Source organism: Larimichthys crocea, chromosome XIII (assembly GCF_000972845.2).
Source record: "Larimichthys crocea isolate SSNF chromosome XIII, L_crocea_2.0, whole genome shotgun sequence".
Classification (NCBI taxonomy): Eukaryota; Metazoa; Chordata; class Actinopteri; family Sciaenidae; genus Larimichthys; species Larimichthys crocea.
The window spans coordinates 11103881-11114348 of record NC_040023.1 but is presented as its reverse complement, the minus strand read 5'-3'; the positions used below and the strand labels follow the sequence as shown (position 1 = coordinate 11114348).

General features: G+C 38.7%; 2 protein-coding genes across 2 annotated transcripts; both read right to left on the bottom strand.

Annotated features, from left to right (window-relative positions):
• Positions 1–815: 815 nt before the first annotated feature.
• LOC109141249 (major histocompatibility complex class I-related gene protein) lies at positions 816–3993 on the bottom strand. The gene is made up of 5 exons (XM_027286671.1): positions 3837–3993; positions 3464–3730; positions 2114–2392; positions 1140–1442; positions 816–976 (listed from the first exon to the last, which is right to left on the bottom strand). The coding sequence occupies exons 1-5, from the start codon at positions 3883–3885 to the stop codon at positions 834–836; spliced, it is 1041 nt and encodes a 346-aa protein (XP_027142472.1). The 5' UTR covers positions 3886–3993; the 3' UTR covers positions 816–833.
• Positions 3994–5736: 1743 nt separating this feature from the next.
• On the bottom strand, positions 5737–8370 carry LOC104940123 (BOLA class I histocompatibility antigen, alpha chain BL3-6-like). The gene is made up of 4 exons (XM_027286700.1): positions 8077–8370; positions 7806–7913; positions 6021–6038; positions 5737–5834 (listed from the first exon to the last, which is right to left on the bottom strand). Exons 1-4 carry the CDS (start codon positions 8285–8287, stop codon positions 5752–5754), a joined length of 420 nt encoding a protein of 139 aa, XP_027142501.1. The 5' UTR covers positions 8288–8370; the 3' UTR covers positions 5737–5751.
• Positions 8371–10468: the final 2098 nt, after the last annotated feature.

The following is a 10468-nucleotide window of genomic DNA, read 5'->3' as shown; positions in this document are numbered from 1 at the left end:
CTACAGAGCAGTTTCAGTCGAGTGGCCACTCTTGAAAAAAGATTAATTTAGATCAAGAAGATTGTTCTGTGAGAGGAATTCTGAGAGTTGCTTAGCAACCTGTTCAACAGCAGCCCACTTCAATAGTTTTGGATGAAAATGGAAGAAGTTGATACAGGACGATAGTTGTCATAAAAATCAGGGTTACACAGCTAGTTAGATGTTTTAACTTATACGATGTTTGTTCTTATATTACATGTCCTTAGGGAACTTCCCTTTATTTCTGTTTTCCTGAGACTGGCAGGATATTTCAGAACAGAATGAGGCCTAGGGACAGGTCAGAGAGGTGACATCGAGATTGGGGACATACTGGCTACTCATTAGAGGATATGTTGAAGAAAGCTGTTTAAATGCATTATATGCAAATTGACTGTTAACATTTTACAGGGGTTGAGACAGCCCATCTTTTGGAAAATGTATAAGAACCAACTGTTAACGCTCCTCAGGGAGCCTTTTCTCTGTAACCCCTTTAGTGCGTTGCACTGTGAAACGCTCCTCTTGTACAAGAATAATAAATTACAACTTAACAACTTAAACTTTGATGCTTTGAATCCGATCCTACTTATTTAAGGGTTTTTCTTTAAAATTCCCGTAACAATAGTTCTCAACCTGAGCTTCTTGAGTAGAGGTGTCACTTGAGCCACTTTGAATGTGGTGGGTAAAGTGCCGGAGGTCAGTGACGCATTTATCATATGTGTGATAGGCGTCTCAATGGGTTCAAATGTTGAGTTCAGGGAACTGATGCTTGACTCAATTTTTCTACCTGGATAAAAACATCAACTCAAAGACTAAAATCAAAGTAGGCCTACTTTCCATTTTTCTCTCTCACCTGTCTTCTTCTTAAAGTAAATGATTAATCCAGTGATGACAGCGATGAAGACGACACCAAGAACAACCACTGGAGCAGCGATGAGGAGGGTCATGTCACTCGGCTCCACTGTTAAATAAAGAAATCAAACTGGTCCAGATAAAGCAGGTTAGAACAGAAGTACATCCATCTAAGGATTTATTCATACGTAATATTTCTATGACTTTTTTCACAGCTGAATTCAAACAAACAACATGCAGTCCCATTCAGCACCCTCTAATCCCAGTCTTACCCCAGTTGGTCCTGATCTCTGCTTTGTTCAGTCTGGTGACGATGTCGCCCTTTACACCAGAGAGCTGAAACACACAGTCGTACCTCCTCCAGTCTTCAGGTATGACTGATGAAAGGTCCAGGTCGACGCTCATCTGGAAGGTTTCATCATGGTTGGGGAGGATATCTCCGTGGTCCACGTCCTCATGAAACTCCTCTCCATCTTTCCTCCAGAACATGATGGCCCTGTAAGGGTAGAAACCTGTAGCATGGCAGGTGACTGGAGAGGAGGGAGTCTTCTGGAGGAGAGACACTGAGGGAAGCTCTGCAGACAGAGAGAGGAAAAGATAAACAGAGAAAATAGAGGTAGTGTGAAAGTAAAGTGGGTAGAAAGATGAGAAAGGGTGATCATTAAAGGAAAAATAAATAAGCTACAATAAAGAAATTCAGAAGGTGTGACAAATTCTTCAAACAACATAATTTAATTAGTAACCATTAAGATTCAAAATGTTTGAAGTCATCCAGGATTTAACACGTTTAGACAATCAAGCAATGTCTGTACAGAATCATTAGATGGCAAATAGATCTGAACATCATCGGTATAAAAATGAAAAGAAAGATTACACTTCTTGAAAACAGACCCTAATGGTAGCATATATAACAGGAAGACAATCGGCCCAAGGATAGAGCCTTGGGGGACCCCGGAAGTAAGAGGGGCTGAGGACGAGGTGAATTCACTTAATGTTAAAAAGAGCCTGCGATTGTAAACAAACAGAGTGGATACATCTTGGCAAAATACACATAGAATTAGGGTAACTGCAAACAATATGCCGAGCAGATAAGGGGGAAGACCACAGGTGCCATCTTTCCCATGTCTGGTATTAGAGATAGAGCATCTAAAAGAAGGAGTCAGCTTGAGTGTTAGTGTAGGTTTAAATCTCTAATAATACCAGTGGTGGACTGCGTACAATGACACTTCAGGTCATGTGATCCTACCTGTTCTCTGCAGAGAGCTCTTGCCATACTCCAAATACTTCATCAGCCATTCAGGAAAAATCTGTGTGAGGACATTCACGACGTATTGGTTAAAAACTATGTCAGCATCCCATCTCTCTTTGGTGATGACAGCCTCTGGTATTAGAGCGATCCATGTTGATGTCTTCAGATCCAATGATATGAAGTTTTCTCCATCATAACCGAACTGTATGAAACCTTGAACGTCTCTTTTCTCATCATACAACTCATAACCGCTCATCATCTGAAAAGTGTGGATGCCTGAGAGAGAGACAGAGACAGAAACATTCTGTAAATAAGTTTGATGTACAGAAGAACTGGTGTGAATTTTTGAGAGTCACTTTTTTGCACATTTACAACAATATTTGTCAACTTTTTAATTATATTTTTTAATTATTTAAATATAAATGTTAAAGGTTAAATCAAAATCTATATGTTAGATCTAAATGTTAAATCTAAATCGAAATGTTAAATCTAAATCTAAATGTTTTGGATGATTCCAAATGTTTTGGATTAAACTAAATATTGAGCTAACCAAAATTAAAGCTTGAGGAGGTCAGGCGTGTTGGACATGGATTGTCGTAGTAACTACCTGAAATAACAAACACATTTGGAGAAACTTCATTTGAAGAGTAGTTTGAGTTTTTAGTGTCACGTTTATGAAGGGTGGGGGGTTTATGACCCATAGCCACTACAGCCAGCCACGAGGAGGCTCACTTTGACTGATTTGTCATGTTAGCTTGCATAAGACTTGCATCAGTTATTTTAGTTAGTTATTATCATGATAATCCATGTCCAAGAGTCCATTTCCACAGATAAGATAGGTTTTAATCATTTTTTGCCACTATAAACACGCTCTGACCTCCACAAGCTTTAATTTTGGACTTCCAGGTTACTGGCATTTAAATTTGCATATTAGCTAAATATTTAATTTCACACAAAACATGTAGATTTAACAATTAGATTTAGATTTAACAATTAGATTTAGATTTAACAATTAGATTTAGATTCAACATTCAGATTTAACATTTAGATTTTAACATTTAAATTTAAATATTTAAAATATCTCTAAATTGACAAATATTGTTGTAAATGTACAAAAAAGTAACTCTCAAAAATTCACACCAGTTTTTTAAACATTGTTTGAAGCTAAATGTGACAAAATGTTGCTGTTATTTTCAGAGCGAGCCGCTTTACAAACGGCACCCCATACATGTGAGCACATGAGTACATGTTCAGAATAGAAGCTAAATCTGTTTGACCAACAACAATAAAAGGAAGTGAAACATTTTAGCAGGAAAAAGTCAAACACAACATGAAGAAAAACTTTACCTCCACTTTGGTTGAAGAGCTGCTTCAATGTCTCAATGCAGTTTCTGAAAAAGTTTGGCTGAATCTCAAAACTCTGTTGAGTGTACCACTCAAACTGATCAGGATGGTCTTCAAATAATTTTTTCATCCAGTCCTGTTTTGGATCTATTTTTTTGTTGCTGTCACAGGAAACTATTGGAATTTCATCAACCATTGCAGTTAGTACAAAATCTGGGAGGTTTGTGACTCCAGATGATCCAGTTGCGAACATTTTCAGGGAGTGGTCCACTGCAGGACAAACGAGGTTTATATATTCAGTATAATGTTGAGGGAAAATTCAAGTAAGTTGTGTGAAGCAAAGATCTAAAAGTAAAGATTTAAAAAGTAATCTTACCTGATGATGAAACTTGACAGAAGAGAAGCAACAAAAATATTTTTTTCATCTTGTTTTGATGAAGACGTGTGGGTACAACACAGAGCTGGTTCAGGTGAGGTGATTCTTCGGTCCTAAACTGTTTCCTTGTTTAAAGAGGTGAATGTTTTTATTAATTGTCTGACTGACTTCTGGATCCTCCCTGTTTTTCACATAGTTTATCATGCGCCATGCTGGCCTGACTCCAGCATGCAGTCCGTCCACTCTTCTATTTTAGACTTTATGTGTTTGCAGCTGCACATACCTGACAGGGTAACTGAAAGTAACTTGTGAACACTGATGATTTCATATCACTCAAACAGAAAATGATAAAACCTTCAACATGAACCTCTGACTTGATTCACGCAAGAGCAAGCAAATATTTGATTTTTGAAGTTGGTAACTGCGATGAACGTCTCTGCAGCAGAATCACAAAGAAGCAGGAAGATGTTTTCCAGTCAGGGGATTTCCCAGCCAGCATTGTTGTCATTACTGAGTCCTCTCTGACATCAAGATCACCATCACATCTTCCGCTTTTTAACATTTGGCTGGTGCTCTGACTTATTTATTTCTGTTTAATCAAAAGATTTGGACCATTCATAGTACTTTAATTTACTAAATTCTAATATTTTCCTGTTTTGGTTTTGGCAGATTGTACTTAGTGCTGTAACAAATAATACTTTATAATAATAATTATTATTAATAATAATTTACTATGTAAAATGTCTTTCCATCTTTCTCTCCACTAAAGCTCTTTGTCTGAGCGTGTCTGCTGCTAAAGTCTAAAAGCCATCAGGTCATGTGACACACTGAGTGGATATGATGCAGTTCCTCACCTTATCAAAATCAGTGAATATAAAATGCTTTACAAAAAGTCATAATGTTTGCAGGAACACAGCAGTCGTTTGTCAGATAATGATTACTTTGAAATCTTTTCTTTATAATCCCTGAACTATGGATGTTAAAGATCTGGCTCATTTGTACCTCAGTAAATTTCCCCTTGTACACTGTGACAAAGAGCAGTTACAGTGACCAAGATACACACAGTCAACTCTTTTACTTTATTCTACTTCCTGTTATTTTAATTTGCATGTCAGTCTCAAAGTAAAAAAAAAAACATAAACCTGCTTGACTGCTTTTATTTTTAATTCACATCACTTCCTTGCTCCGACACCAATGATTAGAAAGATTGGCAAAAAATCAACATCAACACATCTAACACTGACACTGATTCATATAACTGGATCTATAGTCACAGGTGAGTGTGTGGACTTAGAAAAAGAGCCAAATGTTTGAGAGTTGTGGATTTTATTGTGCAGTGAAACATCAGCACAAAAAGAAAGAACAATATATTTGATTTGGATTCATTTATATTCATTAATACACAGTAACATGTGACAAAAGTTGGATGAGCATTCCTATGAAATCACGTGAATTCATGTTCAATATTCAAGCTGCCTTTAAATCCTTCATTCACCAAACAAACAGCATCTGAATGAGCATTTATTTAACATACTTTAAAACATGGATAGGAAATACATTTTTACATGAAATAAAAATAAATTCTAAAGTAAAATCAATAGTCATGAAAATATGAACAGACACATTTAAAAAAGAGATATGTACATTGATCATAACTACTTCACTTTTGCTACAAAAAGCCATCTCTATGTTTTGTTTTTTTACTTCTGCAAAGCTACTTGAGGAAACTCATTCCCCAGATAGCATGGCAACATTCATTGATTTTAAGTTGAACTAACAATGATTTCATGTCTGTCTTGATCTATTTTTCATAATTGAAATAACTTTTATTATTTCAGGGAGCAAACCTGATGAAAAATCAATGTTATATTTCAATGTTGAGCTAAGTTGATTCAATGACAGTTTTGTTGATGCATCAACATTCATTCAGTTCTGGTTCGGCCTCCTCGGACATTTCACCGGAGCCAGTTTCAGAGAGCTCCAAGCTGTTGTCAGCAGCTGTAAGATGAGAAACAAACTGTTAAACTGTGTAAAGTTCACTCATCCTGCACTGAACTTTTAGAAACATTAAATACAGGAAACAGTCTTTAAAAAGTTCATCTGCACAATAATGTGAAACACTTTTTAATCTGCAGCATAAAGTGTGAGTCAGATCAGTTGAAATCAAATAAAAGTTTGACTTACAAGATGGAGGACGTGAGGCTGAAATCAAAAGAGAAATCATTTCAGTTCCAGTTGTCAGTAAATATGATCCTCTCTTCTACTCACTCAAACTTCTGTTCAATACAATAAAGTTGTGGTAGCTCGATTGTCTTAGCTTCTTTGCATTGGCTACCTGTTAAATCCAGAAAATAATTTAAAATACTTCTCCTTACTTTTAAAGCCCTTCATGGTCAGGCACCATCATATCTAAAAGAGCTCATAATACCTTACTACCTCTAGAACACTGCGCTCTCAGGACGCTGGGTTCCTTGTGGTTCCTATAGTTTCCAAAAGTAGATTGGGAGCCAGAGCTTTCAGCTATCAGGCTCCTCTTCTGTGGAACAAACTACCTTTCTGGGTTCAGGAGGCAGACACGGTCAACACTTTTAAGAATAGACTTAAGACTTTCCTTTTTGATAGAGCTTATAGTTAGTGCTGGCTCAGGTCATCCCTTAGTTATGCTGCTATAGGATTAGACTCCCAGGGGACTCTTTTTCTCTCTGTCTGTCTCTTTCAGGGTTATGTCTAGTCAGGCACGGTATTGGTTGAAGATGCAGTCACATCTCCCTTTACTGAAAACTCTCAGCGCAGCAGTTGTGAGGTAACATACGCCTGTATAAGGGCATTCAAGTAGGTAGGTACAGTACCAGAGACAACTTTGTAGTCAGCATTAGCTCTTTGAATCTAATGCGGGCTGCAACAGGTAGCCAGTGGAGCTCGATAAGCAGTGGGGTAACATGTGACCTATTGGGTTGATTATAGACCAGGAACGCCGCCATGTTCTGGATCATCTTAAGGGGTTTTACTGTACAGGCTGGCAGGCCCGTCAGGAGGGCATTAGTTGTAGTAGTAGTAGTAATAGTAATCTAGTCTAGAGATGACCACGGCTTGTGTCAGGAGTTGGGTAGCATGTTGACTTAAGTAAGGCCTGACTTTTCTAATGTTGTAAAGTGCGAAGTTGCATGACCAGGCAACTGAGGCGACATGATTGGAGAAGGTTAGCTGGTCAACAATCATAACCTCTAAGTTTCTCGCCACCACACACAGGGAGTCAATTTTGATGTTGATGTCGTGGTGTATTGTAGGTTTAGCTGGAAGGAGCAGCAGTTCAGTTTTTGAGAGGTTCAGCTGGAGGTGATGTGTCTTCATCCATGTGGAGATATCTGAGAGGCAATCTGAGACCCGTACAAACACTGAGGGGTCTACAGGAGGAAATGACATATAGAGCTGAGTGTCATCTGCATAGCGTAGAGGAGGACGCAATGGTTAACTGTGTCAACGGCAGCTGATAAGTCAGCAGAATGAGGACAGAGGACTGTGCTGCTGCTCTGGCTTCTTTCAAGTCTTCTGTCACAGACTACAGAGCAGTTTCAGTCGAGTGGTCACTCTTGAAACCAGATTAATTTAGATCAAGAAGATTGTTCTGTGAGAGGAATTCTGAGAGTTGCTTAGAAACCTGTTCAACAGCAGCCCACTTCAATAGTTTTGGATGAAAATGGATAAAGTTGAAACAGGACGATAGTTCTCAAACTCAGCAGGATAAAGAGAGGGTTTCTTGAGTAGAGGTGTCACTCGAGCCACTTTGAATGTGGTGGGTAAAGTGCCGGAGGTCAGTGACGCATTTATCATATGTGTGATAGGCGTCTCGATGGGTTCAATTGTTGAGTTCAGGGAACTGATGCTGATGATAAATTTTTCTACCTGGATAAAAACATCAACTCAAAGACTAAAATCAAAGTAGGCCTACTTTCCATTTTTCTCTCTCACCTCTCTTCTTCTTAAAGTAAATGATTAATCCAGTGATGACAGCGATGAAGACGACACCAAGAACAACCACTGGAGCAGCGATGAGGAGGGTCATGTGACTCGGCTCCTCTGTTAAATAAAAAAATCAAACTGGTCCAGATAAAGCAGGTTAGAACAGAAGTACATCCATCTAAGAATTTATTCATACGTAATATTTCTATGACTTTTTTCACAGCTGAATTCAAACAAACAACATGCAGTCCCATTCAGCACCCTCTAATCCCAGTCTTACCCCAGTTGGTCCTGATCTCTGCTTTGTCCAGTCTGGTGACGATGTCGTCCTCTACACCAGTGAGCTGAAACACACAGTCGTACTTGCTCCAGTCTTCAGATGCATCTGGTTTCAGGTCAACGCTCATCTGGAAGGTTCCATCATGGTTGGGGAGGATCTCTCCGTGGTCCACGTCCTCATGAAACTCCTCTCCATCTTTCCTCCAGAACATGATGGCTCTGTCAGGGTAGAAACCTGTAGCATGGCAGGTGACTGGAGAGGAGGGAGTCTTCTGGAGGAGAGACACTGAGGGAAGCTCTGCAGACAGAGAAAGGAAAAGAGAAACAGAGAAAATAGAGGTAGTGTGAAAGTAAAGTGGGTAGAAAGATGAGAAAGGGTGATCATTAAAGGAAAAATAAATAAGCTACAATAAAGAAATTCAGAAGGTGTGACAAATTCTTTAAACATAATTCAATTAGTAACCATGACGACAATAACATTAATATTGCTGATTATGATTTCAGCCTGTCATCAAATATTGCTCCAAGATTTTTTACAGAAGACCGAATGTTTGGAGTAAGGGGGCCCAGAAAACCAGCAGGAAAGTCTGCTGGACTACATCCAAACATTATGATTTCAGTCTTGTTTTCATTAAGATTCAAAATGTTTGAAGTCATCCAGAATTTAAGATCGTTTAGACAATCAAGCAATGTCTGTACAGAATCATTAGATGGCAAATAGATCTGAACATCATCGGCATAAAAATGAAAAGAAAGATTATACTTCTTGAAAATTGACCCTGATGGTAGCATATATAACAGGAAGACAATCGGCCCAAGGATAGAGCCTTGGGGGACCCCGGAAGTAAGAGGGGCTGAGGACGAGCTGCACAGAAAAACTCCGATCAGTCAACTAAGACTGGAGGAGGAGCAATGAGCATAGCAGGGTTTCCTGAGTCAACAGTTGCCATTAGATCATGAAAAACTCTCAGCAGTGCTGTCTCAGTGCTATGTGATGGTTTAAAGCCAGACTGAAACTTCTCATAGATGTCATTGGCCACTAGGAATGATTGGATCTGAATAAAAAACAGTTTCTCTATAATTTTAGATAAAAGTGTCAAGTTTAGAGATAGGCCTGAAGTTAGACAGCACAGAGGGATCCAGATTTTTCTTTTTGATAAGAGGCTGCACAACAGCATGCTTGAGAGCAGCTGGAACACATCCAGTGGTAAGACAAGAATTAATGAATAAAAGTATGTCAGGGCCCACTGTACTGAATACCTCTTTAAGGAGACGAGAGGGGATGCTGTCTGAAGAACAGTTTGTAGGTTGCAAATGCTGAACTACATTGGCCATTGCGGGAAAGGATACAGGTTCGAACTGATCAAAAGCAGCATGTAAAGGAGGAATGTTGAGGTCAGAGGTTGGGCCTGCAGAAGAAAAGGCAGGTGACCTAAGAGCAGAGATTTTTTCAATAAAAGATTTGAGAAAATTCTCACAAATTGTGAGCAAGGGTACAACTGGAGAGTTATCAGTTGTAAGGGTTTACAAGGGAGTTAAAAATGTTAAAAAGAACTTTAAAAAAACAATTCATTCTAGTAGCCTTAACAGCCCTCTGGTAGACAGACAGGGTTTCACAAAGACCTTCTTTAGAGACATAGAGCTTATCTTTTTTCCACTTTCTCTCAGCACGCCGACATTAGTGCCTGAGAGCGCGTGTGGAGCTGTTAAGCCACGGTTCTGTACATGCTTTTATGCGCATTGCTCTAAAAGGTGCAACAGAATCAAGGATATCCGTGCAAGTAGAATTAAAATTGCTTAAAAAAAATACGTTTTGATAGCATGATTATCGTCATAGTGCTAAGTATATCACCAGAAGTGATATAGTCATTATACATGGCTGATAACTGTGATGCAGTTTGAGCGTTAATTGTGCACAGACAACGCATAGAAGCAGGTTTTTGCCCTCAAACAAGGGATTGAAACAGTAAAAAGCACAGGCAGATGGTCAGAGATGTACGCTTCACAGATTACATTAACTCTCACAGATAAATCATGTGATAAAACCAAATCTAAAATGTGCTCTTTCTTATGAGTCAGGTCTTTAAAACATTGAACAAGATTAAAAGATTCAATAAAGTTTAAGTTGAAATCTCCAGAAATAAGAAAATTATTTTACAGAGACACGTGACAGAAAATCTGCAAAGTCACAGAGGAAGTCTGTGTTTGGAGGGCAATAAACAACCGCAAACATAACAGAGGAAGGAAAGCTTGAGTGTTAGTGTAAGTTTAAATCTATAATAATAACAGTGGTGGACTGCGTACAATGACACAGCGTTATGTATCCTGGAGGACGTAATTTGGTTATGGCAGCAGCTCTCTGCAGAGAACAGGTAGGATCACATGACCTGAAG